Source organism: Exophiala bonariae (genome assembly GCF_035927105.1).
Source record: "Exophiala bonariae strain CCFEE 5792 chromosome Unknown scaffold_44, whole genome shotgun sequence".
NCBI lineage: Eukaryota > Fungi > Ascomycota > Eurotiomycetes > Chaetothyriales > Herpotrichiellaceae > Exophiala > Exophiala bonariae.
Window position 1 is genome coordinate 143,056 of NW_027042519.1, and position 27,324 is coordinate 170,379.

Consider the following 27,324-nt stretch of genomic DNA (forward strand, 5'->3'; position numbering starts at 1 on the left):
GTAGAAGAAGTACGAGAACCCTTGGACAGTGGCTTTATGGCGAGCCCACTAATGATCTGCTCGCTGATATATGCGTAGTGCGCAATTCTGTTCCGAGACATTACACCGACTCCAACTCTTTCACATCATTCAATTCTTTGGGAGTCTCCTTCTGCGTGTTTGAGGGCGCAAGCTCAATCCCGAATGCTCTGGAAATTTCTTCCAGCGGTAGGCCACGGGTTTCTGGCACACAGAACCATACATATATTGCGCCGATAACAACACATGAACCGTAAAAGAAAAATGTCCCAGCCCCGATGGAGGTGATCATGTACGGTGTGGCTTTCGTGATAACAAGATTGAAAAGCCATTGAAAGGCTGCTCCAAGGGTTGCACTTGTTGCCCTGATGTTCAGGGGCACACATTCACTGGATAGGATCCAAGGCACACCGGCAAATGAAGCAACAAACCCAATCACATATATGTAGATGAACGCACAAGCAGCAATTCCACCGCTGCTGATTGCCTGGTCGCTAGCAGTTGGTCTTGCGATTTGAACGTATCCACCGACCGTGAACAGTGCGATTGTCATTATCACACAACCCACGAGTAACAATGTTCGGCGTCCAAAACGGTCGACGATGAAATAATAAGCCACAAAAGCTGTAATAGTCTTTACCACTCCATAAATACCAGTTGCGAAGAGGCCAGTACTGGTGCCAACAACACCTAAAGACCGAAAGATAGTAGGAGAATAGTAGTCTGTTTGTTATTTAGCAGGTGGAGATTTCCCTTAGCTAGTTATGACAAATGAAAAAGAGACTTACTGATGCCATTGATGCCGGATAGCTGTCCGATCAATTGAGTGATCACTCCGACCGAAATGCGACGGAGCATATCTGGTCTCATACATTCCCGGACTAGGTTTCGAATGTATGCTCTTTTTGATAGATTCGCAGTTCCGGCCTGTTGTAGTTCTTGCCGTAACTCTGCATGGATGCCCGTGAGCTCATTCTGAAGATATTGATGTTCTGTTGGGAGCTTTCGTATCCATGACAAGGTCTTCTCAGCTTCTTCAATCCTGTCCTTTTTGATGAGCCATCTAGGTGTTTCTGGAAGGAATATAACACCTATAAAGAGGAGCCCTACAAGCGGGAGTTGTATCGAGACAGGTACCCGCCATTGCATCCCAGCCTCCCTCGAAATGTGCAGTGATGCTCCATAATTGATCCAAAACCCTAAGAGTCCACCTGAGGTGCGAGCCAAGATGTTAACCCATTGTGTGTAAACTGCAAACGGCTTTCACATACCTAGCTGATACATCATCTCGAAGAAGCCAATACACCTTCCACGAAGAGTTGCAGGAGCTATCTCGGCGAGGAAAATTGGGGCAACCACCGTTATAGGTCCGACTCCTAGGCCAGTCAAGAATCGTCCTACGTAAAATGAAGGTAAATTGCCGATAAGTTGTAAACCAGCTCCAACACTAAATACAGTGGAAGCGATAAGAATGGCTTTTCGCCGACCCATAGTTTCTGCAATTGGTGTGGCTAAGAAGCATGCGAGCAAGCAGCCAGCTTGAAACGTGATGACGATATTACTGGAGAGATCGTTGATTTGCTTCTGTGGAACCCCTTCGAGATGAAACTGTCTGCGAAAGGCTGGGAGTGCAAGAGTTCCTCCAAGGAAGGCATTGTCGAACCTTGGAGACATCAGTAAATCACCAATAAAACCGCGTAATATATGATGTACCCAAAGAGTGCTCCACCAAAAGAAGCAGTCAGGGCCGCTGCATAGACTCTCCGATTGTAGATGCTCGGAGGATGCACCTGTTGGTCATTTTCGCGTTCAGCCATTGTTGTAAGGGAAGTGGCTCAAATCTCTTGTGACAGAACACGGGGATTATCTGTATAAATCTGGGATACAACCTTCTTTAGAAATCAGTACTTTCATTGCAACGTTGCGAAAGATCGGATAAGGCACTCGGATGGAATTGTATTCTGTGTTCCAACAGATATTTTGTTCCCCTTTTTCCCAGCGCGGGACACGGAGTAAGTCTACTCCGGACTAATATTCTATTGAACACCAATATGTTGATTGTGATGCCCGGGTGGTTAGCTGTCGATATAGCCCGGCTGAGTATTATTCCCGTGAGGCAGTCCTGCTTTGGTGTGGTCATGATGATCCTGTCACTGCCTTGAATTGATCTAATTACGATGTCGCGGATTTGACTCCTTTGATGTTAGTATTTTGCCAATTTTACATACATTATCGTATCTCCAGTGTTTTCGAGCCTGCATAGCTTTTCCAACAATGATTCGGCCAGCGATAGCATCGGTTTCATTAGGAAGGGCATCAGCCGGGCATGATATCATCCAGAAACTTCACCAGGCTAGTCTGAACGGATTTGAAGGCGTTGAGATATTCTTTGAGTGTTTGGAAGCTCTCGCCTCCACAAACCACAAGGTTGAAAAATCACCAGACAAGCAAGAAATTCTCGATGCAGCTACAGAGGTGCACAGAAAATGCAAAGAATTGAATCTGAAGGTCGTATGTCTACAACCTTTTCTATACTTTGAAGGATTGTTGGATGAGACACAACGGCAGCACAGGCTGGAAGACCTTGTGTTCTGGTTCGAGATATGTGAAATTCTCGAAACAGATTTAGTACAAATTGCATCGAACTTTCAACCTCATGGGACTACTGGTAATGTGGACCACATTGTCGCAGATCTATCGACCGCTGCAACCCTCGGATCACAAAGGTCGTACCCGATCCGATTTGCATATGAAGCTATTAGCTGGGGAACACACATTGATACCTGGGAACAGGCCTGGGAAATTATCACTCGAGTCAACCTTCCAAATTTTGGCATGTGTCTAGATACCTTCCACATCGCCGGTCGCGTGTGGGCAGACCCGACCTCGGAACAAGGATTGAATCCTGATGCTGATCATGAACTCGACCAATCACTAAGAAGATTGGTGGCGGAAATGGACCCAAGGAAAATATTTTACGTGCAACTATCAGATGCTGAACGGCTGAGAAGTCCGATGCGTCGTGGACATCCTCTTTATCAAGATTCAATGAAACCGAGAATGTTATGGTCGCGAAATGCAAGGCTTTTCCCGTTCGAGGATGACCGAAGAGCATATCTGCCAATTTGGAAGATCTGTTATGCGTTGTTCGTTGAAATGAAATGGGAAGGATGGGTCAGTGAGGAGGTCTTCCATAAGTCATTATATACACCAGGAGATACGGTCGTGAGTGATCTTGCTAAAAGAGCCAAGGTGTCCTGGGATCTCTTGGATGAGAAGCTATCTTTGGCGGCTGGGAACTCTCAGGTCAGACAAAGGGAGAGGTTGTAGTTAACTAATCGATTAATACATCCAGCCTGTGGCTCAAAGGTGTACCCGTACTAATATCTGTCACAGAGTAGCATCTACTTGTCCGGTTTCTGGAGTAGATAAGTCAGGGTCGCAACCGCCAATCCATCGCCGCCTGTTTGAAGAGTTGGACGAATTGCCGGAGCGAAGTATGGGCTGTGATTAACAGGAATTTTATCCAGCTGACCAGCCGTGGCAAATTTGTTCCACTTCGTCTCGTCCATCCCTCCAAAAAACCAAAAATAGTATGGCCGGTCAACGGAAGTCGCTAAGATGCTGACGTCCTCACTCGCCAGAGCGCCCTTTTCCCCATCCAGGAACTTGTCGCCAAAATATTCTTTGAGTCCCGGTTTCAATCGTGCATGGATCGAAGGCTCATTATAAGTCACCGGTAGACTTAATGTGTGTTCGATCGTTGGCGGCTTTTCGCAATTTCCTTCAGAACATTCCGCCACAATGATCCTGTGCACAGCATCGAGTAGTTGTTTTCGAACCTTTTCCACACTGGCACGAATGTTGATTTTGAGCAAGGCTCGGTCTGGAATAACGTTCTCTTTCTCGCCTGCATGAATAGATCCAACAGTGATAACTGCAGTGTCGTCTGGAGGAGTTTCCCTACTTACAACTGTCTGAAGTCGTACGATAATGTGCGCCGCGATCACAACTGGATCAATGCATCGATGAGGCATACTGCCATGGCCACCACGCCCAAAGATGGTGACAAAGAATGAATCTGACGAATTCATCACAGTGCCTGCTTTCGAGGCCACTACACCGGCCGGAATGGGTCCAACGTGTTGGCCTAGTACTATATCGGGAATTGGACAACGGTGACGATCTGGATCGTATAATCCATCCCTGACCATGCCAGAAGCCCCGTCACCAGCCTCTTCTGCGGGTTGAAACAGGAACACTATTGTGCCAGTCCATGATTTCCTAGCATGAAGAAGTGTTTCTGCCGCTATGAGTAAAGATACCACGTGTACATCGTGGCCGCACGCTGTTGACGCAAATATGATTTAGCTAGGGCTAGAGTATTTCTTCGAGCAACTACTAGAGCTCCAATGAACACTTACCGTGCATCACACTTTGCAAGTTTCCATCCATATCCTTAGCCTGCTTGGAACTAGCGTACTCCAATCCGGTAAGTTCTGAAACAGGTAGAGCATCCATATCTGCTCGTAGCATAACAACCGGGCCAGGACCATTTCGGAGAATTGCTATGAGGCCATGACCGCCTATGTTACCGCGAATTTGGAAGTCGCAACTGAGGGTGGCTAGATGTTGCCTTATTAGTGAAGCGGTTTCCGATTCCTGGTGTGAAAGCTCAGGATTAGAGTGTATAGCTTTATAGATTGCTTCATAATGCACGATCTCAGGTCGACAATTATCGATGATTTCCCGGAGCTGAGTAGTAAGCGAGCACATTTTTCTATGGGAAGAGGAAAACCGAGATTAAAATTTGCCAAATTCTAAACTTCTCTTCTAATAGCTTTTAAAATGAGCATGGACCACCAACTTCCTCACGCTTTCTCGATTTGAGCGTCTGTGCGTTCAATAAATAAGGGCCACCACCTATCACCATCTGCATATTGTTCGATAGACTGCTTCGAAATTATACGGCAGAAGCACGAGTAGGGAAAGGTCATATTTGTGTTCGGTTTCTGGGGAGATGTCTTTACACTAACTGGCCAAAATCACGGCTTTCCATGATCGTCTACCTCTTTATATTTATCTAGGTAGTTAGGTACTAGCGAGCGTGTACTCCCAATACGGTGGCAGTCGGCCTTGGCGTTCTTAGGCATTCTTGAGGCCTCCAATGAGTAATTGCACCCGTGGCTTGCGCCCTGTGGCATAATGCAATGTCCTTTATAAGGCGGCAAATCCTCGTGTTTTCCCTAATGTCGCGTGAAACCGATATATTCTCCAGTACAAACACTCCAAATCTGCCAAATAGCGACGCCAATCCCCAAAAGTCCGGTAACAGGCCAGCATATATCAACTGCTCCCTACAGGAAAGTGGCTTCGACCAAAGGAACGGTCAATCTTGTGGACCAGCTGCACAGAATTACTGAGCAGTGGACACCATTACACTTGTTAACGTTGAATTCATCACATTCCTTGAAGCTTGCCAAAGTTCAAGGTGACTTTATCTGGCACTCCCATCCAGATACCGACGAAATGTTCTATATTGTCTCTGGTGGTCCTTTGCATATGGATCTAGCCACCTCGGAGTCAAAACACGAAAATGATGGCTGGAAGACCGTTGATCTGTGCGTGGGAGATGTATTCAATGTTCCACAAGGTGTTAGACATAGGCCGCATTCTGAAGCTGAGACCGGAATACTGGTAATCGAGAGAGTCGGCACAGTGAACACTGGAGACGAAGAAGGAAGGACAGAGAGAACTGTGTATGTGAACGAGCGGTCAAGTTGACGAGATCTTCACTACTCTCAGGTGGCTTCTGCCTGAAGTGGAAGCTGCAAATAAGTCAGAATGTTGCTAAAGTGTGGAAGTTCTATGAGCAAGGTATCGAGTGAATGAATGGCTTAGATGGCTTCCCTTAACTTTAGGGGTGGGGAGCCCGCTAGATCCACCCTGGCTATAGGTGGCAGGGTGCCCTATAAGAGGGTGGCTGGACACCCCTAAGGGACGCCACGTGGCGCACTCTAACTAGGTGGCTGTGCACCTGAATCGCTAACAAGTTCAAGATAACTTGAATAGTTACCGTTCCACAATACTCGTCCTGATCCGACTTTAAATCCTAACAGGTCTGCTTCAATTATTTACAAGTGCAGAATGTAGAGATGTCGAAGACTACTACTGATCGGTAGCATTGCTTTATAAATAAGCTGTTTGCCAAACGTTTCGAAAACGAAAATCAGATAATTATTGCGAAATTTCGATTTCCAACAGTGTTCGCCACCCAGTAGTCCACTTGGACAGCAGCTTCGGGCACACCCTGGACAGCTTACCATTAAGCAATATCATAGCGAGCTGATACACTCGTTAAGTCAGCTGCACCTGATTCGAAGATCTAAGGTAGAGATCTCGATTGTCACTCGTAGACTAGACGTAAATCTACAGCGGTGGTAGGATAAAGTTTATCGAAGGTCGGATTTTTAACCCGGTGTTTGGCTGGATGTTATTGCGCTAGTCCAGTACGGCATGCCTACGGTAGGGTTACTCCTTGTTCAAGGTTCGGGACAGAGATACCCGGGTGCCACCAGAGGGCTTAGACATTAGGTAGGTAAGATAAGCAGCGGATATCACGTCCGAGGACTGCGGTAACAAATTGATACTACTCGTAAGTACGTTCTTGTTGGTCAGCAACAAGAATAATCAAGTCTAGCCCCAAATTCGGGTTAATTGACTACCCCAGAATGCTGGCTTTTCAACCTAGCCTCGCGTGGAGATCTATGCCACGCGACTGACTCCTGCAAAGCTTCAACAGCCGGTACCCACCGCCGCCACTACAAGCACCCGGAGATAGCTTTAGGACTCTCACGCAATGAAGATCGACATCAACCCCTCTCTTGTTACCCTGCCGTGTTCTATGCTTATCTATTTGGCGTGAAGCCGTTGGCACCAATTGTGATTAGGAACAGCATTGAAACTGCCGATCACTTTCCTGCGCTCTAATGCTCACACCGATTGCCTGAGCCTAATTCTCAAAACTACTTCAGTAAAGTAACCAATCCCCCCGACATCGTGCAAGAAAGAGGCTCGTAACCAACACTTTTTCGCTAAAAAGCCTTCCTAATGACTTCAGCTGAAAAGCCTCGGACGAAGTACGAGAGGCTCTCGTTAACCTGCAATTCATGCCGCTCAAGACATCAAAAATGCAATGGCGCCCGACCATTGTGTGATTCTTGCCACTTACGTGGACTCCCTTGCGGGTATCCAGGGTTGCCTGACGAAGAACAGCCGCCTCCTCGCCAAAAACGGGTGGAATACGAACAGAAAGCATATAGATTGTCGAACAAGCGAAGCAAGCAAGGTACTGTCACTATCGATAGCAGTCAGGAAGGTTACGGCGGTATTGAAGACGAGGACATATTAGCATTAGAGCTGGTACGAAATCCCCCAACCCCCCCGGCAATCTACCGCTAATATCTTTTTCGACCTCGCCCGCAGGCCAACAAAAATATCTCTTCAGCGGAGATTAACAAGTTGGGCCAGCGATCTACCGACGCAGGCGGGAAGCGATCAGAACTCACCGAAATTCAAACCCCTCACCCTAACAATGACCTTATTTTCGCAACTACTGGGGAGCAACTTCTTCAGCTACTATGTCAACTGTGGAAGGAAAAAGGGCATGATCCTGGTGCACTCCTCGAGACAACAATTAGTGGCCAAAGAAGCTATATTGCACCTTCGGCCTGGCTACCTCGGTATTCCCACACCAACGACAATGACCTCCCTCTACCCTCCAAGAAGGTTGCACAGCAATGGCTCATGACGTTTCTGAACGGTCCGAATATGCTTTTTTGCATCTGTGACCATGCAGGAAGCCTAGAACTACTTGATGCTCTTTATGACCCTCAGTTTGCCTTGAGCCCAGTATCAAAGTGTGTGGTCTTCTGGCTAGTCACGACTGGCTGCAGGTTCTCTGAAGTCTCTGACGAGCATGAACGCAGGGGTATGTACGAGGCAGCAGAACGTTTGCTGAATAATCGGATCGATGAAGAGACTGGGTCGTTGTTCTGGCTCGTACAAGTTTTGCTCCTGAAATGCGTTTACTGGCTCTCAGAGAAGAAGAATATGTGTCGAGTTACCCTAGGTATAGATGCAGTCTCATGTTATTGCGGAAGGTTGTGAGAATTGACGTTATTAGGCACCGCAATTCACTTCGCCGAAATGGAAGGCCTCGATCTTGGCCGTGAGCAATGCCCACAACTGTCAGATGCGGAGTACAATCGAAGACGACAAGTGTGGAATGGGACAAGTTTCATGAGCGTGCAAGTAGTCTCCATGAGTCCAAAGCCTTTTGCTAATCGACTATAGGTGGATTGCCGTCGTCACGGGCCGCTTACCGCAGATCAACCCCTATACGACGCGAGATCCCTTGATTCAGGTATTTCGTGTCTGCCTGGCAGACTAGACCTTGACTGACGTTCCTTAGGACTACTGCGAGGACATAAGCAGTCCAGATCAGGAGCTTGGGGTCAACATGGCAAAAATATCGATCGTGGTTAACAAGTTCCTTCGGGATATTTATACGTCGCCGGAGACGCCCGACACTGCCTATGAGAAGTACTTGCACATGCTCGAAGACTGGTCCTCATCCCTGCCGCCCAATCTACGATACTTCCCGGACCATCTCGCCGGCGAAACCAATTCCACATTTGCGACCACAGACGAGCTTTCATCAGTGTGGTTTGTTCCGAGCCCTGTCCTAATACCTATGCTTACTACCGACAGCTCTACCTTGAAATGTTTTATCTAGCAGTTGTACTGCTATTGACAAGGCCGTTGCTGCTCCGCGATGTTCGTTCCAGGTCTACTCGCGGTGCTCCCGCGTTGGCCTTAAACTTGCGGATCTTCGTGCATACTTGGTCCGTATAACACAGTCTACCTGGACCCTCGGCTAACGATGTAATTCTCATCTAGTACTGATGCAGCCATACAAATCGGCCACATCAGTGCCAAAATGGTACCGCAGGGATTTATATGCAAAAAGTCCTGGCTTGCGAGGTCAGTTCACAGACAGTATAACTACCAATAAGCATTTGACTGATAAAGAATCAGCACAATCATTTACCATGCGTGCCTTACCCTCCTTTTAGATCTTTCCGCCGGAGAGTCTCGTATGCGATGGAGCTTGACATCAGCGCAGGAGCAGACCCGGCACCAGCTGAAGAAACACGGCCTCCAAGTTTGTCTGGACGTCTTGTCATACTGTGCTACGAAGAGCGCCGACGCCCAGAAACTCGTCGAAATTGTGAAGACATTTCAACGAATGCTCGACGATGCAGTACCCCCAAATTTTAGCCTGCTGAGGGAAAACATCTCGACAGTGTGCGCGGCGCCACCGTCCTCGTCCAGTCAAAACTACTCCTGGTACACCAACTTGTCGGCAAATTCCTTCCCCGATCAGTCGGCGAGTAGAATGAACTCGAACCTCGAATCTGAGGGGAGGCTTGCTGCCGACATTAGTAGACCTCCAACATTCTCAAGCCAATCATCGGGCGAGAGCGCATTGCCTTCAGAGTCTTCTTCCTCGGCCACATATTTCCTTAACAGGCCATGGAGTGACATGAGTCAACTGTTATATAACACCAATCTCAACGCTTCGATGGCAGACCAATCGGAGCAGCACCCAGTGGTGCCACAGCATTTCCAGAGCTTTCTCCAATGGATACCAAGTTACCAAGATCCGCAGGGAGTCTACCAGTACCAGAATCCTTCTTTTAGCAGTAGCTAGTCTGGATCGACAAGGCGAAGTGAACATGTATCTGCCAGGGAAGGCAAGGCGTTATCTAAAAGTTAGACAGCAATGCCATGCATCTAGTCGTTCAAATAGTTGCACATCCTGTTTCCCATCGTACACACAAACTTAGGTGAGTGTGTTGTAGTTGTACCCCCTTCTGTGCCTCGTGCAGACTAGCTGCTGTAATCACAAGGCCAATATACCTGTGTACACGTATAGCGCCAGCTTTAGACGATTCCTATATATCGCCATAACTGCCACTACTGAGGTTAAGTCTACTCAACTCGGCAACGAACGTCTCAGTCCAACGTGCACTGGTCGTTGCAAGTCAGCATATGGAACTTTGACGGGCAGTTCATTTTGTTAGCTCAATACCTGGTGTTTTTCATGGCAAAACATAACCTACCGTACTATCTCAGGATGTTGTTCGAGTAACACATCAATCGCGTCAAGCTACTGAGAGATACCCTTGAAGTAGTCGAGGCGGCCCACGCCGATGATGCATTTCGCGTCGAGACTCTATTCCATGAGCGATGCGATGTGTGTCATGACCTCGGGCTTCTACGAAAAATCGAGGGTCTTCTTGGAGTCGAGCCCGGTAGGACCGTCGCCCGTTCGGACCTAGCGGTCGCAGAAGGAGACACTCATTGGAAATCCACACAACTTTCTTCGCTGGCATCATAAAGCCAATACGATTCCCGAAAGACTGTCAAAGTATTGACCATGTAAAGGCGGTCGCTATAGGTTCGTTCGATGATGGTATTATACCTCGGAACATGAAATCCAATCAATTCGCAATGTAATATCCCTTTAAGAAGTTCTCTCCAGACTGGGAGAACATGAAACATGTCCTCAGTTGGGACCCGTGTGTGCAAGGGGAACCAAATGACAAGCGTTTTGCCATTTTCTCAGTCTTGTCCCGCAGCATTTGCGGGAGAAGCATCAAATGCTAGTCGTAGAAACATATGTTCTCGACATCCACGGCATTGAATGCGATCTCGATCGCAAATTGACGGTCCACGTTCTGATCAGCTTCCCAGTCGCAGTCGTTAATGTTGATCATGCTGTCTTGGTAGTGTAGAGTGAGCCACAGCACGGAATTTGTTGTGATACTATCACTGGCAGTCGCGTGCGTTGAATGTAGCTTCTGAGATACTTGAAAATCCATTTTAGGGTCTAGAGACAAATCCTTCTCTCGGAAGACAGCCAATGCACGATGTTCTCGCATCAAATCTTCTCGTAGTCTATAGTTGTGATAAGGCTCCACAGCACCTGGCTAATCATACCAAGTGTAGGCATGACTTGGTGCAAGCCGCTCATACTCGTCACAAGGCCACCGCACGATGCTAGGGTTTCGAAAAGACCATCGCCAGAGCGATTGACCATCACGGGAAAGCGGTTAGAGGTCAAACAAGACGACTGATGGATGAATATAATTTGAATTATTGTCCTTCTTGGCAGGAGATGGTGGAGGAGTGATCATGTTCGGGTAAGGTTCAAAATATCTGCGTCTTCCTCCACCCAGAACAAAGATGGACCTTCCTCTAACTTAATTCAAGTAGAGAAGAGAGTCGGAAACAAAAGATCAGCCCATAGCATCGCGGATGTATATGGTGTCAAAGTTGTAGGAAAATTATAACGAGACTTTGAGAAAAAGGAAAACGCTTAGGCACCGTCAGTGAAGATCTCCTTGTCTGATCCCCAAAGAATCGATCAGCAGTCCTCAAAAGTTTTCGCTGACGAGCCAGCGACAAGTTGCAAAACGTCCGCCATGGGGACTATAGATTAACATGACTAGACAGGAACAGAGTGTGCAGGTATAATCAAGCAACCAGTCCGCCAAGCCTGGCATGAATACGAGATCACTTCCACCACAGATTCCAATGACGTGTAGTAGAAACTGCTTCGTAACCGGATGCCGTTCTCGAGAGTAATATCCATGATCCTCTGTGGTACGCGGGTGGATCCAACAGCTGGCAGCTTCGTTCACAATGGAGCGTTCCTGATGGGTTGCTCGAGTAATAGGTAAAATAGGTAATGACAGTCATGGGAGGCGGATGGGCGAAGGCTCCGCGGAAAGCTAAGATCCTGGCTGGTTGAAGTCCCGCGGAAAGCTAAACCTGACTCCGACGCGGGGTCCATGACATCATTGTTTCAGGAGGCGAACTCCACCAACCCTTGCTACCTGCTTCATAGGGCTAAGTAAATATGCGCGTTCGTACCCAAATACATAGTCGAATACGACAGATGGGTGACCTACCGTCATGATGTTGAACCAGCCTTCTGAGCCACGGTAGGTCTATGATTATCACCATAGTGGGCGATTTGACAAAGGTCTAGATTTGCCTCCATGATTGAAAAGCAACTGGCGAGGAAAAGCGGTTGGTAGGGCTATTCGCTAAGAGAGGTCTTCGGTGGAATGCTTCGAGGCTTCAGCGCTCCCCGGGCCTCGTTGGTGCTAGATAGCCGACTCAGGTGGAGCACATCGAACCAAATGGTTGCCATCAAACTGAAGCGCCCGCGAAAAGCCACGTGGCTTAGATTTCCGCATTTCTTCGAGGCCATGCAAGAACGCTGCAGCAGTGGTCAGTTAACCATAACGTTGCTCGACATGGCATTTCGCCAAGCTGGCTAAGGCCCCTAACTCTCACTGCGGTAGGGCACATATCCGCCTAGGTCCGTCGCAATGGTTTTTCTCCATACCTACGTCTCGCAGGCCGAAGACTGTTCTTTTGAAAGCGAGATTGCGAAGCGAATGTACCACGAACTGACTTGGGTGGTTTCAAAGTATGGCTAGTGATAGAAATATTGAGAGTGAAGAAGGTGGAGCGAAAAAATAATCTCCAAACAACCATTTACAAATCTGTCACCCAGCTATCATTGGCACACGAGCACGAGAACGACGCTTATCAGGACCATTGCAAGACGTAGTATATGCTGATGCGAAACAGCCACCTTCGCAAAACCCTTTTACAAGATATAGCACCTCCGCATCTCTTTCAAGACTCTGTTTACTCCGTCGACTCACACCTGGGACCATGGTCCTTTTTCGCAGTAAAATCGGTCCAATCGATCATCTAGCACCATTCTCACCTCCTCTGGCCTGCGACATCCACCTCGAGACACGTGAGTGAGAAGCTTGGAGTTAAGGTTGAGGAGTTCCTCTCGCATTTGTGTCGTTTGTTGTTTGAGGAGGCTGTTCTCAGCGACGGAGGTGAGCGAGACTTCTTTCAGTTCACGTATCTCGCTACGTTGCTTTTCGCGACACTTCGCTGCAGCACGACGGTTCTACTCCAATGAGATTAGGCGCTTCTGACTCCTTAGCAATTGCGCTTTGGCTGAGGTGGAGTCGCGGCTGGAATTGCGTCTTCGCTTGTTTGCGGTCCATGTCGATGCACGGCCACTCTCTCGCGCTGGTGGCAGGGTATTCGACGGATGCTCACTCGTGGTTGCAAGAGCTAGTTCCTTTGGCGAAACTGCCTTGTTGTGAAATGAAAAGTTTGTTGGCAGGGTAGATGGATTGTCTTCCTGCCCAGAACGCGTTTCAGGTAGAGTTGTGGTACAGACTGAGAATTGTAAGCCAGCAGGAGGATTTTCGAGGGTGCCATGTGCAGCTTGCTTTTCGTAACCATGCCAAATGGTCATCATCCCTACGTCGCCTATTTTGCCTAAGCTATGATTCGATAGCGGCGAAGCAGGATCGAAGCCAAAATCTCCTTGGACTGGCCGGTCTTGCTCTGGTGGTCTTATTTCTCCGATTGGCTCATGATAGCGGGAGAAATCATTGAATATCATAGAGGTAGTGTTATCATAGTGGGGAGCTATGGAAGCTGTGTTAGTCATCCCGGTCCCGTCAGGCAGCCCGGGTTCAGGGAAATCGCTTCCAAACAGAGGAGGCACTATGTGATGAGGTTCGAAACAATCAAACTCATTGGCATTTCTCGGGGTTGGTAAAGATTGCCAAGATTGAGGAGTGATCGATGGTGCTTCCATGGAGGTCATCCATGGACCAACCATAAAGTCGATTGAATCCGACGAAGAGACACCTCCACTACTGCCATCGGTTTGATATGAGATTGAAGACATATTGTCCGGCCTTGATGGATCCTCAGAGCTGGTAGAAGCGGCGCTCGGAGCGGAGTTAGTAAAAGTACTTGGACTTCGAGTGCCCTGTGGGCTTGGAGTTTTGGGTCCCGCTTCCGTATCTGGATCGGGCTTTTGGCCAATGAAATTTAAGCTCTCAAGGAGTGCGTGGCTGGTAATATCTCTAACCCCCGTCATGTCGAAGTTGCCCTTGCAGGCTTGATGGAGAGCATAGACAGCGTTAATAAGAGCGTCATGAAATTCTCTAGACAAAGTAAGCAAAAAGCGTGTAGACAGAAACGCAGGATGACTTGATCATACTGAGGCTTCAGAGCACGTTTCCGGCCATTTCTACGGACGCAAGGAATGTTGCGTTGCACACAATTTGCACACGAGATCGAGATATCGCACTTTAGTGTTGTCAGCTTCATGTGATGCGCCACCGGAAGAGCTGTCGTCTTCTACCTTGACTTTCTTAAGCCGACAAAAATCACAGGCTCGAACGACACGATGGTGTTTGCCCGTGTCTTTCTCCGTACTTGGTTTGGACATCTGATCTATTCGAATGATCGGTAAGTAGGAATTGAATGGTTGTCCAAATGATATCTCTTGTTGATCTTGGAGGTTTAACGTATCAAATATGTATCGAAAATTGACGAAGGGTATAGGGCATTGCGTTTCTATGTTTCAATCTCTACTTTAGCTCATTAAAGGGACGATCTTTAATGGTATGTCGAGCATTCCGTCTCTGCTTTATCTCCGCGCGTTTCGGATCCTAGGAGTAGGAGAGAGGTGGAGTAAGGTGAAAGATAAGTTTTGGGAGCCATACGTGAAGTAGAATTATGGCGATTAGCTTCGCTTAACCTACTTCCCAATATAGGGCAAGACAAGATTTGGTTATACGCTTCAGGATACATCTCTAGGTGCTGATAATCAGTTGGTGTATCTTGACGTTAATATGCAGGCCATCTAGTCAAAGTTTGATCTTATCCCCTAGTTTTAGTAGCGCCCAAGGAGATCGGGCCCTCGGAAGGCTAACTATCCTAGCCCGCCTACTATTTCCCGATTTGATAGAGAACAAGCCGTATATTACGAACTAGGTCACTTAATAGGTCGTCAAGGGAGTCAAGGCAAGTAGTACCTACATTCTCAGCAGAATCACGTCGTACTTTCACAGATATTACCCTACTATTCTCGTCGAGAATACGTCGTTTTGGGAATAACTCGGGGGTTCTATTAACGCGATCTGGTAGCCAAGAGATTAATGCCAAGACCTATATTAACCTGACGTCATTAATACTACAGTCCTAGTACAAAGAGCGGTCGCGCTAACGAGATTATATAGACTCAGTTGTTCTATATTCTCTGGTGAATGATCAAGTCCGGAAATAGTTGTGTGGGATACCTCGCATCTAAAGACTGTGAGCGAATACACCTTGCCTCTGAAGCGGGATCCCGGGGGCTAAAACTAATTATTGTTGGCATTGTCCGTGGTATTGCTGAGTCTAAAAGGGCGGCTTTTACGAGCTCCTGCCCAGTAGTAGTCTCGCAATAATAGCCAGCTGCCACGCTATCCCTTGAAGTGTAGCTTGGCAATCCTACCAGAACGTCTCAACAAAGCTTGTTTTGAAAGCACATATATCGCATCATTCGTTCAAGCAAGTACTCCCAGGTTTGTCTAATCATTCTACGAAGCAGAAGTCATACATAAGAAGGACCTTATCCCATGAGTCGTCGGGTGGTCACGTTTTAGGTCTTGGCAGACCCAACCAAATTGCGATAAATGCATTTTATAGTAATTCAAGTAATTCAAATGCATGCCACTACCTAATTGCTATAGAGAAGACCATGAAACTTCTCATGGCACTTATCCCGTCTACAGAGATGCACATTACACAAACCGCATCCAAATTGAGTAAGTTTTGACCGAGTTCTGACACGATTTCGTCGGGCGTTACCGGAGACCTCCATTAATGATTTGCGGCTTTTTCCACGTGTAATTGCCACGCCACTCTCACAGTTATCGCCATTTGGACTTCGCCAGGCGCAATGTCCTCGTTTTGGCATCTCGATTGATGTATGATTTGAGTAGTAACGCGTTTTGGCGGGTGTAGGCGGTGGAGACGGAGAAGGGTCCCTCAGGGCGAATAGTTGCGATATCAACTCCTCACGAAAGACCCTGTGGGAATCACGGGCTAACAATGCATGAGGATCATAGTAGGACCTCCAGATTAGGTAGGAATTAGTTAGGCAAGTGTCAAAAAGCCAATAAGCGAGTGGTCTCCAAGTCCTCCTTTCCCCCTATCGCTGGACTATAAAACTGGCGCGTAATTGATCCGCCACATCAACCAGGTTATGATTCCTGTTATACCAGTCAATTGCGCGTGGGATTGGCAACTCTTTAGTAGGCTCATTGCCAAAAACGCCGCGCGCAACGGTGTTGTTGTACGGCCTCTTGCGGCGCTTGACGATGTAGTCCTCAGGGACTTCCTGGATGGTGAGAGCCGTCGAAATACCTATTACTGCGGCGTTATCCTGCCACAGGAAGCATAACGCAAGTCCAATGACCTCTATAGCGCAAGATCCGTAAGAAAACTGAGTATCAGAGAGCTTTGCCTCGATAAATCGTTGAGGGAAATCCTTGTGATTTTTGCGTGTTGTGCCCATTACTCCTACACCAATAACCAAAAGCGTATACGCTAGTGCCAGTGTTAGGAATAAATTATCAAGGAATACTAGGCGTTTTACGCCTATTTCATTGGTTTGCAGTTCCTAACAAAGGTCCTGAACCACGAGATATGTCGCCGCAAGTGTAACTAGCACCATTAGCACTGGTTGATACACCACTCGTGACCCTTTACCAATACCTTCCGGTCCCGTAACGCGTGAGTGCCATCGCCAGGAGTATACGTAACCCTACTGTAATGCAAGGACCCAAACCTTGTAGCCTTTTGGCGTGGGCTTTGATGGAAGATTCACCGAGTCTTGGGTGCGTCCAGCATAACCAGCCATTGCCTCGTCAATAGCGATCCAAGTTGACGCTTTAACCGCATTTTGGCAGTTGCGACGGATCGAATTAGCGATTGGTTCAACGCGATTAAAGGGGGCCTCATTTTGGTGGCGTGGTTAAGGGTTAAAGGTCAGAAATCGATGAATTTGATCCCATCGAGTCTCGCTCATTATTTGACCAATTCGATGCGTATTTCCGAGCTCTGAGCGCTCCTAATAGGCCTTTCGGTTCAGTTCAGTGTGATTTGCCATATAAATTAACCCTCCGAGCCAGTGGAGGAGCTCAATAGGTCGAAGCGTAATCCAAGGTCGAGGAGTTTCATCGGATTTAGCGGCGGGCCGTGGTTTTTCCGCATCCACGTTTATCGCGCCGCACACCACGGAAAGTGCTTCAAACCCACCAAAAAAGTACATGAATAGACTCAGTGGGTCTCGAGCTTTAATAAGCACTTTAAATGATTCATTTGCGACACGAATTGGTGGAGTAAATGGCGCGTGAGGTTTATTGGCCAATTCATATATCACTGGAGGTGCATGTGGACTTGCGGCGCGAGTTTCGAGCACTTGGACCTCCTTTTTTTTACTTTTTTTGTAGCAGCAGCTAGAGGAAGAATTTGCCGTTCCTCCCATGGTATTTTTTTGGTAGGAATCCTACCAGAACGCGTAGGTTGAGTCATCTTTAGTTGGCTTTACTAAGTTGGTTGCATAAAACGCGTTTTGTTTGGCTCTGCCAAGACCTAAAACGTGACCACCCGACGACTCATGGGATATGCCTGGAGGTACAGGACGAGCCTCTATGAAGCGATTAAACAGAGTGCCACCAGTTGGGTTCGACGTGGATTCCTGTGACAAGCGGCTCGAACCTTTCCACGTCAAATCCTAGGCATTGACCCTGAGAGGGTTGAGACTGAAGGTGCCATTCTCTTTGAAAAGAAGGATCGCAGTGGGCTTGCCTTTTCTGAATTTCACACAAAATGGCTCGGAAACGTCACGAGTTTCCATATCGTCTTCATCTTCGGCAAATGAGTTACTTTTCAACCAAACTTTGATTACCACTGAGGGAGTTGGAGGTACCATTAGGCCTCTACCAGGGACCCATACTGGAAGTGTCCGGTAGTGTGTGGGTGTAGGTCCAGGATCGTCTGCTGTGCTTCGGAGAATTATAGGCGAAACTCCAATCAAGTTCTCGAATCCCAGAGCATCGGAAGGTACCCAACTTGCGTCTTCAATTGTGGCAACCCCGCAGCTATCGAGGCGGTAGACTTGTCCAAGCTTCAATTCCTTCCTCTGAAGGGGCACCGAATGCACCGAATCTGTTGACAGAGTGTAAGATATATGATAATCTTTTCGCATGACAGACGGCACCCTTGGCCAAAATAATCAAGACTTACTTGGATTGAACTCTTTTGTATAACCAATTGAGCATTCGACGGCAGCTGCATCCTTTCCGGCAAAGGTCATCTTGACCGGTCTTGAAGAGTCGAAGTCTGTTGAAATTCGTTAATTTCTAAGCTAGACACCTTTTCGTCATATACTCACTCGGTGGTTTTCCTTCTATCGTCGTTAGATTGAATTCTCCGTCATTTTCGGGATAGCTCACACAGATATTATAGGCATTGTTATTAAGGATATTCGCCGCCTTGGAGTTCTCGATATTAATAGTAAGGGTGTATACGATGTCTGTTCCGCTCGAGGTCATCGAGCATGACATTTTGCTTTTTGCTGAGTGGGAAAATGATTCGAGAAGACAGTTATGCGGACATCGGCCAGGGGCTTAAAAGTGTTAAGCGGTCAATACAGAAAGTCCTACGTCACGATAATTTGACTTGCTTTAGTTTCTATGGGTGGCCAGAATCCAACTTGAATTGAAGTCTACTGCGAAGTCAGCTGGCGCCTACTAGCTTCTTCACCAACCTAGACTGTCGCCTCTGGCTTACTTCGAATTATTAGGGCGGGATAGAGTTGTTGAAGGTTCGGTTCGTAAGCTTAAATCGGAAGATCGAGCGGGGATTCCTTATGTGGCTACCTGAAATAATCGTTTTCAGTGTAAAAGGAGTGGTCCATTTTTACCATTTGGGTCAAGATCGTCACTTCCCCCGACAAATGCGGTCTCGAATCGTTGGTTCTTAGGCACGAAGCTATGCACCAATTTCCAGCTCAAAGTCGAACGGTGTGCTAATTGGTCTAACCTTCGCAAGTGTCGGATCTGAGTTGAGAAAAGTGCCATGGAATATAACCGCCTTCAAGGTTACAAACCCTTAATCGATAATTATATCGGTCCATAGCCTGGTGGATGGCGTTCTCATGGTACATATTGATGTGATCTTGTCGAAAAGGATTCCCAGTATTTTGTTCAAGGATACTCTCTCTTTTTCTTGCAGTGTATTAAGAACCCCTCTATCCCCTACTTCAAGCCAGCTCTAAATACCTAGTCATTCCTTGGTAACATCAGTTACAAAAAATGCCTCGTTTAGATTATACGATTACGATTAGCATCAATGACCCAGCTACACTCGCAATTCTGAATGATGCACCATACAAACTCCGTGTCGGAAAACCTCCTGCGCGTGGGACAAAAAATTTCGAACCAGCAGAGAATACAATCAAATGGGATTTCAAGCCAGGGGATGAGAACGGATCAGACAAAGGTTAATTGAAACAGGACAAATTTCATCCTTTGGTCACTGATATTCCCTTCTATAGCGTTGGCCGAGAACACGATCGTAACATTGGCCCTCACTGCTGGTAAGGGCTGGGTGTACTCGATCGGTTATAAATTGCCAGGCAATACAAAGGAGTCAGGTAAGCTACATAGCGTCCCGAGCCGCACACGAGAAGCTCACAAATCTCGAGCACCCAAGGTCCCGAGTTTCAAAGGTCCAAAGATTGCTAATTCATTTTATGAGTACACTAGAATTGCTTGAAGAGCGCGATATCAGCCTTGGGCAGATCTACAGTGTTCCCAACGCCGGCGAAGCAGCGCAGTCAAAGGCTAAATCCGATGACGATGAGTTCGTGACGGATAATGTCTTTGGTGTTACGAACAAGAAAACTGTAGCGTTCACTCTTCTGCAAAGGGCAGATGGAGCGGATTTGTCGTCAACTGACAAAACAGTAATTCACCAGACTCAAACATGGTTCCCAGGGTTTGGTACACTCCCAGCTCCTGCTGATGATGGTCATACCTCAACTCCAAGCTCTATTTACGTCTGGCTTGAAACATGACTCGCAGGGGCTCGACACGAGGCAACGGGTCTTGAGGTCAAGCTGGGAGAGGTTGCTGAACTCACACTCTTTATTCATTCTGATGGTACTCTTAAGGACGAAGTAGAGAAGAAGGTCGAAGTAAAGACGATCAATACGACAGTCCCAGACAATAAAGGCTAGGGGTGAGTTGAAACAGGCGAGTAATAATACCATAGGCGGAAGTGGAGACCTTTTTTCTTGGATAATATAAATAATTGATAACAATCCAACTCTCACCTTTCAATGAAACCAGATATGATCGCTTTCTATATTCGAAGACAGTTCAACTTAATTTTTCCTTTTGTTCCATGGAGCCCGGAGAAGTTTCTGGAGGCTCAATGGAAGCCATATAAGTACCGATCGGGTTGGCACCCTAAAATCCTGGGCAACATGTTGCAACTTCGCATTCGCGGCTACGTTCGCTCCATCCCTATCCGAACGTTTTGTAAATTGTCATCGCGTATCCACAAGCACCTACAGCCAAGACTACGCAGGGTCTTTAAGCCATAGCAGCGAATCGCCAGTTATCACGGACTGAATCACTTTGAGTTAACAAACCTGGGACAGGATATAATGTCCATCTCTCCTGGGACCGGTGAGTATCATAGCTAGCTGCCTTGTACTAGCATATGAGCCGATACCAAGCATACTCTTCTTTCCCTCTTCGCTCTCTTGTCGTGCAAGAGAGGCTTGGCAGTAGCACACCCAATGAAAGTTAATGTGAGCCACGTGTGGTTGCAGGGCAGCATCCTGAGCCGAAATGCATATTCAGAAAAGGAAAGCCCTGATTTGACGCTATATTCCTTGAGCTGCATTGGGCCTTGATCGACCAACAGAAGGTGACCAGCTACATCTAGTTTTTCCCGTTCTGCCCTCCCAATGGATGAAGTGCATAAGCTAGCAACCACGGTTACGTGAGTGACTCATAAATGCAAGAACTATACTACTAAAACAGTAACCTGGCTGTTCAGTTGATCATAGTAAAATTGATCATCGGAATATCACGCGGGCGAAAGCGCTCCCTCCACATAGCGCAGGCTCGTTGCCTGCCAGCTGTCTAAAGCGCGGTGCTGCTGCCATGGCGAGGCTGCGAAGATTGAGCTGTCAATGCCGCCTTGTGCTGCACTGATTGATGGCCTAATCTTCTCCTAGAGCTAATTATTATCGCTCTGATTCGTTGACTTAATTTGGCATGGCATTGTCCATTTTGTTCTCTCCAAAAGATGTCACCCTAGGACAAAGATAATTTTCACTTTTAAGCATGGCGATCCCTGAAAGGCGGGGCCAACAATGTTAATCGCCGGAAGCAGTACCCCTGCGGCAAGTTCGCCCTCATTCAAATGAACGGATTTGAAGTATTGATCTCCGTCCAGAGCTGTTGTCCATCAGCGTCACTTGTGCTGGGAAACCATAGAAAATTCAATAACTGGTCCTTCAGAGCCCCCCAGCTTGCGATTTGCATCCTATGCACGAATCGTTCGAGAACATTGATATACCATTCTTTGCACCCTTCCTGTTCTCCTCCTCCTTCATCATTCGCTGTAGAAGCTAGCGCACCCATAAAAATCATCCACAATAAAAGTGAAGAAGAGTCGTGCCATCTACTTGTGAGAAGATTGTTAGTGTAGACAAGGCTGTGCTTAAGCTGGTATGCTAGCTTCGCGAAGGGAGCTCTGCGGTGAGGAACAGGGAATACAGCAATAAGGCTGTAGATGACGGCAGCTGCCCAACATGCTTGTTGTAGAACAATTGCGTCTTCTTTGGGACTATGAACATCACCGTCCGGCCCAAGGCTCCTTGACAGCAGATTGTGCTGGACGAAGTTTCGCTGGTCAGCTAGAGCGCCTAAATCCTGCGCTTGTGATCGGCCCATTATATAATCATCGACTGCGAGCGAATATGTTGACAGGTTGTGTAGAGTAAGAAAGAGTGGTCGTGCGACATCGGAGGGAAGAAGGTCGTAAAGGGCTCGAAACCCCGTACCTAGCTGACCTAGCGGATGCACATCCCTGCGTACAGCGTCTAATACATGTTGAGGTGAGATTTGTAGAGGGATGAATGGGTAGACAGGCTTTCGGAGGTATCGAGAAGCAAGAAGTAAGTCCCCACTATACGGACCCGATTAGTGAAGTGACATGAAAGAGTTGGAGTGTTAATGATATTTGTGAGGTCTCCTTACTAGCTTAACATTGCTGCAAGACCAGGGAATTTAATCTCGCTCAAACCTCCTTTCATAGACACTATTTTCGACAAGGCCTTTAGATGGACATCAACTGCATCTAAACGTCCCGCATAGATATCCAGCAGCTGCATTGAATTTAGGGGTCCCTGTGAAGGTGATTGAGGTTTATCGGTGTCGTCCTCGACAGCACGTCCATGGAATGCCAACGTCTGGACCGCAAAAAGTATCTCGTCGGAGTATCGCGTTTCCAAATTGTTTAAACGTCTATTTAGTCCTCGGACAAGCTCTGAGTAGCAATACCCATACGCTCTCTGATTGATTGGGTTTAGACCGTGCTTTGTGGTGGACGCTCTCGCCAAATAGGAGAAACAAAGCATATGAAACAGAACGTCATCATTCATGTATCGGTATATCCATTGCTGTTTAATGCTTTGCTCCTGTCGGTGTGGGTTCGGTAGAAGTATAATTTGGAGGAAGCGGTTAACTAATGAAAGTATCCTAAAATCAGTACATGAAAACGCCGATCCCTTGGCAGGCTTTCCTAGCTCACCTTCACTAACGATTGGCATAGCGACCTCCTTTGCCAGCCGCGAGGGGTATGTAGTAAAAGGGTCCACATCCGAAAACTCGAGACTGGAAACGCGGGCAGATTCAAAAATAGCGGTCCCCGCGGTTCGGAAAGGCAGTTCTTCTTCTGAGTCTACAAAACCAGCTCCTGGCCTCTTGCCACCGTCACCATTCGATGAACGTAGTTCGGATTCGCTGCTGGCACGGTCATCGGGGAATCGTGCACGACGTTGCTCTTTGTTGTGTACCGGCTTTTTTTGGCTCGTCTGGGGACCCGTCCCTTGCCTGAGCCTTTCTCTGATCCTGGCCCATGAGGCCTGCGAGGCATGTGCGTTGATGGCTGCTCTAGATTCACGTCTCGCTGGCTCGAGGTCTGGACGTGCGGTAATAAATCGCAATTTCACCTGGGGCTCGCCGCTGTCAGGTTCCGGGGGATCAATTTCGCTCGGGTCTGGCATCGTGATTTCGTTCGAAAGGGGCCCTAGCAGCTGGTTGAGAGCCTGTTACGCAGAAGCGTCAGGGGAATACTTCCGTCCTCCCTGTAGCCGCAGGCGATCTTCGAACACTGACGTAAGAATAACCGCCGATCTGTCTCGACGTGGGTCTTGCAACGAACGGGTGTAAATGGTGAGGGGTTAAACTACGGTGGAGGAGGCCACCATTAACCGAGTGAGTTCTTATCAACACGTGATGTCCGATGCTCCCGATCTCATGCAAGGAGCTACTTTTGGCAGGTGGACTTTGGATTGCAGTAATGATTCGAAGTAGGGCGCCAAGCCACATGTTCTCTTACCTGATATCAAGGCTTCCAGTGCTTCTATATACATCTCCAATATACTGTATACTATACCGAATCCTGATAGTACATCTTCGCTTTGCTATACGTTCGAATCTTGAATGTATATTTGTCGATGACTCCATAACAGCGAATGAACTGTAGCTGACCATAAATCGAGGGATCTGGCGCAAGATATTACTGTTGTGTCATCATGAAATACAGCTCGTAGAAGTCAAGCTTCTAAGGTCGAGCATATACTGGTGATGTCTACCTTTGGGAACTAGTGACTTACATCTTCTTGTGCTCTGAAACAATTTACGAGACCAGTGTTGATAAACTGATCAAGCCCGACCCTTCAGATATGTTGTTTGTATTCCACACGAATCGACAGATGCGTGATATTTCCTCAAGAACTGCCCACGCACAATACCGACCTACCCGTCAATATTAAGCGAGAGGTTCTGAACCTGACACATTTTTATTATGGCCCAGTTTGAAGAAGATGGCGAGATTCTATCTAATGGGACCAATTCATCTCTCTTAGTTGAGACTACAAAGGTACAGGAAATATACTTAATTTGAAATCTACTTTCAAGCAAGCATATAATGATTGACTTTTAGCTTAAGCGAGAGAAGAATCGTCTGGCCCAAAAAGCCTATCAGGCTCGTAAAAAAGTTAAGACCGAGGTCCTCGAAACTAAATGGGTACAACTTCAGCGATCATACGTAGCGTTATACCAAGCCTGGTCCGAAAGAACGAGAGAAATCAAGCGCCTTCAATTTCACGTCAAGGAGTTACTCCAGAGCATTGAGGCCCTGAGAGACTCACAACAGCTATATCCGTACCAGTCGTCGTTACAAATAGCACCCCTTTCATGGGTAGACGAGTCATTCGGGTATAAAGAGTATTGTCGTCATGATGTACAGCAACCAGCAGTAGACCTATTGGAGTGGGATTCCTTTGGGTTTTCAGAGGTTTCAGAATGCTTGTCCGGGATAGACTCTATTTAAGGTGTATTACTGTCTTAAAAGGTACGCACAATCTAGACAATATCTAGAGCGGTCCACTAATGCTTACAGCATTTCTTTGTTAGTACCTGTTCTGAAGCCTAGCGATTCTGACCTCCTAATCCAACGAGAAGTTATTGCTAGCGGGAGTCAGTAGAGGAGAGATATTTTACACTAGGCTCGAACATCACGGACCTTTGATGGTCAACATCCACCTAAAAGATGGAAATTCTCCATCTAGTTACAAACAGGCCCAGTTGAACGGTCCATTCCCTATTACTAAAACAACCTCAAAGATGTTCTTCTGATCTGGCAATCTGATTACTTCTGCCATCCTCATTTGTACTGGCAATAATGTTAGAGGGTGAAGCACAACATCAGTGGGGCCAAGTCTTGCCGACATTCATGCATCCTCCACATGTTCGGTGAGGTGGATATCCTTTATATTGTAGATGACTAATCCTCCCAGAATGACAGGACCATATTTAACTAGTTGCTTAAAATTGCGCATATTGCCAAAGCCATGTGCTCCGAGCTCTACGCATAATAGAATGTACTAAGAGGATCATCATGTAGAACGATTCATGCTGGGATCAGAGTCTATTTAGGCGCTGTCTCTTGCAAGAAGTCTACCGAGGACGCCATCGATGAGAGATTAAACCTCCTGTATATCACCTCTTAGTGGCCTCCATGAAAGTAACTATTCTATTTTACTGACAAACATATATCGGAACTCGGAAAATTAAATGTTGTCCTACTCCAAAGGCTTCTGAAGGTGCTCTCTCAACATTAGTTACGCTCGAGAGACAATGGATAAAGAACTCTGTCGTTTCAGAGGGTTTCTCATTAATCGGATTGAATTATGAAGTAAAACATGGACTTCCGACAACAAATGACGCGCATCTAGCCCAGGACTCGTGTTATTGCGCTCAGCTGCTAGCCAATGTCATATCGTGAACTAAATTTCTCGCTGGATACTGCCGCACCTTGGGGTAAACATATTAACTTCAGCTGGAACTCCAAAACCTTTGTCACATCATGTTTGAACTTGTGTACGTTGTATGTCGTACTACCAAGGGGCGCCCGTAGAAATAGATCCTGTATGTTGGTTTCTTGTATATACGACCGAACAAAGAAAAGCAAGTGTTTGAAGGGCTCTAGCTCACCGGTTGTAGAGATAGAACGGAGTGTCACTAATTCACACTTGGGTCATGGAGATAAAGTTTTAAGAGCAAGTGCTTATCCCTTAGAGAAAACGTGCCCTGAGCACCAGCTGCAGCCAGCAATACGGTCACCCACAAGATTGGCCAGCACACCTCGAAGCAAGCATCACCCAGCACCGACCTCAAGGTTGTCTACACTCAGGCTCTGCGATGCGTACGGCGAGCAATCCGCACCGAGGATCTCCTGTTACAATTGCAGCATGTCCAGGACAGCGATGGCGATCCCGTAAAGACCATGGAGGACTGCTTGTGTGAGTAAACAGCTGAAGAAACTCATGATCAACACGACAGGTCTACAACAAGAATCAAAATGGATTGAACGAGCTGAAGGAGGAGCATCAACACGCAAAAGTACAGAGCAAAGAGGTTAAGGATGAAGTCTGTATGCTCCAAGGGTAAAACAGCACCATGTTAGACCGAGCTGTCCTTCGTGCAGCCATGGGCAATCGCAGCAGATTCAAGCGAGCAAAAACTCACGCAGCCGACTTGTAATGATACCATCACGAGCATGAACAGGTCCTTAAGATATCTTTCTATTCTCACAGCTATAGCAGAGCCGCTTTGCTGTGGGGCTGATACCCCTGTAATGACGGAAGAGGATATCAGCAAGACCTTGCCAGGCGTTCTCATCGTGACCTTGAAGAATTGATCCGCTCTAGTATGGATAAAGTAATTGGCATTGCCAAGGGGTAACCAGAGAAGCGGAAATCGAAATTTCTATCAAGATCTCATGTCTGGACGAGAACCGAACAATAAACTAGACGAGCGATAGGGACGATTATAAGAGGCAAGAAAACGGACGGAGTTCCGAAGGGCTAAATCAGGGAAGCGCATCCGGGATTCGGATAAATCTAGAAGCTTCTTGGGCACATTTTAGGTGTAGCTGGATGAGCTTTTCGATAGTGAGGTTTATTTGCTACGGCTAAGAAATAGGTTGCTGCAAAATGAGTGGCGAGAGCAACACTTGATGTAGAAATGGACGCAGGGCATTGTAGAATGTACAAACAGGAAGTTCATGTTTGCATCTTAGACGCATCTTTCTCTCTCCCACCATAACCTACTACGCAGGTTTCCATAGTAAAGTGCTACGCGACGAACAAATAAATTACAGTCATTCAGTATCAGTTGATGTTTAATGATATTTTTGCCCAAATCAAGAGGGCACTCTTCTTCAAGGTTCGAAAACTTGAGATATCGACTAATGTACCCTACATCCTCGGCCTTTCGTCTTCCGTGCTCAAGCAATAATACGATAATAGTGCTTTTGTCCTTTGTAGTTACGCGAGGTGATTAAACTAGTTCGTTCTTACGAATAGGAGGTGAATTTAGGGTAGGTGGATTTTAGGCAGGTGGATTTTTGGTAGGTGGATTTTAGGCAGGTGGATTTTAGGCAGGTGGATTTTAGGCAGGTGGATTTTAGGCAGGTGGA

At 47.0% G+C, this 27,324-nt stretch overlaps 9 protein-coding genes across 9 annotated transcripts; 3 read left to right on the forward strand and 6 right to left on the reverse strand.

Moving 5' to 3' along the window:
• Nucleotides 1–100: 100 nt before the first annotated feature.
• LTR84_010529 (uncharacterized protein) lies at nucleotides 101–1,835 on the reverse strand (the record flags this gene model as incomplete). The annotated part of the gene is made up of 4 exons (XM_064854065.1): nucleotides 101–708; nucleotides 807–1,229; nucleotides 1,290–1,681; nucleotides 1,732–1,835. 4 exons carry the CDS (start codon nucleotides 1,833–1,835, stop codon nucleotides 101–103), a joined length of 1,527 nt encoding a protein of 508 aa, XP_064700408.1.
• A 457-nt stretch (nucleotides 1,836–2,292) lies between these two features.
• Nucleotides 2,293–3,348, forward strand: LTR84_010530 (uncharacterized protein; the record flags this gene model as incomplete). Its single annotated transcript, XM_064854066.1, has 1 exon — nucleotides 2,293–3,348. One exon carries the CDS (start codon nucleotides 2,293–2,295, stop codon nucleotides 3,346–3,348), a length of 1,056 nt encoding a protein of 351 aa, XP_064700409.1.
• A 74-nt stretch (nucleotides 3,349–3,422) lies between these two features.
• On the reverse strand, nucleotides 3,423–4,539 carry LTR84_010531 (uncharacterized protein; the record flags this gene model as incomplete). The annotated part of the gene is made up of 2 exons (XM_064854067.1): nucleotides 3,423–4,366; nucleotides 4,443–4,539. 2 exons carry the CDS (start codon nucleotides 4,537–4,539, stop codon nucleotides 3,423–3,425), a joined length of 1,041 nt encoding a protein of 346 aa, XP_064700410.1.
• Nucleotides 4,540–7,213: 2,674 nt separating this feature from the next.
• On the forward strand, nucleotides 7,214–9,793 carry LTR84_010532 (uncharacterized protein; the record flags this gene model as incomplete). The annotated part of the gene is made up of 8 exons (XM_064854068.1): nucleotides 7,214–7,231; nucleotides 7,294–7,440; nucleotides 7,504–8,149; nucleotides 8,204–8,300; nucleotides 8,374–8,443; nucleotides 8,492–8,804; nucleotides 8,980–9,063; nucleotides 9,156–9,793. The coding sequence occupies 8 exons, from the start codon at nucleotides 7,214–7,216 to the stop codon at nucleotides 9,791–9,793; spliced, it is 2,013 nt and encodes a 670-aa protein (XP_064700411.1).
• A 955-nt stretch (nucleotides 9,794–10,748) lies between these two features.
• On the reverse strand, nucleotides 10,749–10,967 carry LTR84_010533 (uncharacterized protein; the record flags this gene model as incomplete). The annotated part of the gene is made up of 1 exon (XM_064854069.1): nucleotides 10,749–10,967. The coding sequence occupies one exon, from the start codon at nucleotides 10,965–10,967 to the stop codon at nucleotides 10,749–10,751; it is 219 nt and encodes a 72-aa protein (XP_064700412.1).
• A 2,120-nt stretch (nucleotides 10,968–13,087) lies between these two features.
• Nucleotides 13,088–14,080, reverse strand: LTR84_010534 (uncharacterized protein; the record flags this gene model as incomplete). Its single annotated transcript, XM_064854070.1, has 1 exon — nucleotides 13,088–14,080. The coding sequence occupies one exon, from the start codon at nucleotides 14,078–14,080 to the stop codon at nucleotides 13,088–13,090; it is 993 nt and encodes a 330-aa protein (XP_064700413.1).
• A 3,690-nt stretch (nucleotides 14,081–17,770) lies between these two features.
• LTR84_010535 (uncharacterized protein) lies at nucleotides 17,771–18,602 on the reverse strand (the record flags this gene model as incomplete). The annotated part of the gene is made up of 3 exons (XM_064854071.1): nucleotides 17,771–18,204; nucleotides 18,283–18,378; nucleotides 18,431–18,602. The coding sequence occupies 3 exons, from the start codon at nucleotides 18,600–18,602 to the stop codon at nucleotides 17,771–17,773; spliced, it is 702 nt and encodes a 233-aa protein (XP_064700414.1).
• A 750-nt stretch (nucleotides 18,603–19,352) lies between these two features.
• Nucleotides 19,353–20,278, forward strand: LTR84_010536 (uncharacterized protein; the record flags this gene model as incomplete). Its single annotated transcript, XM_064854072.1, has 4 exons — nucleotides 19,353–19,539; nucleotides 19,595–19,693; nucleotides 19,806–20,069; nucleotides 20,124–20,278. The coding sequence occupies 4 exons, from the start codon at nucleotides 19,353–19,355 to the stop codon at nucleotides 20,276–20,278; spliced, it is 705 nt and encodes a 234-aa protein (XP_064700415.1).
• Nucleotides 20,279–21,473: 1,195 nt separating this feature from the next.
• On the reverse strand, nucleotides 21,474–23,344 carry LTR84_010537 (uncharacterized protein; the record flags this gene model as incomplete). The annotated part of the gene is made up of 3 exons (XM_064854073.1): nucleotides 21,474–22,245; nucleotides 22,317–22,803; nucleotides 22,870–23,344. 3 exons carry the CDS (start codon nucleotides 23,342–23,344, stop codon nucleotides 21,474–21,476), a joined length of 1,734 nt encoding a protein of 577 aa, XP_064700416.1.
• Nucleotides 23,345–27,324: the final 3,980 nt, after the last annotated feature.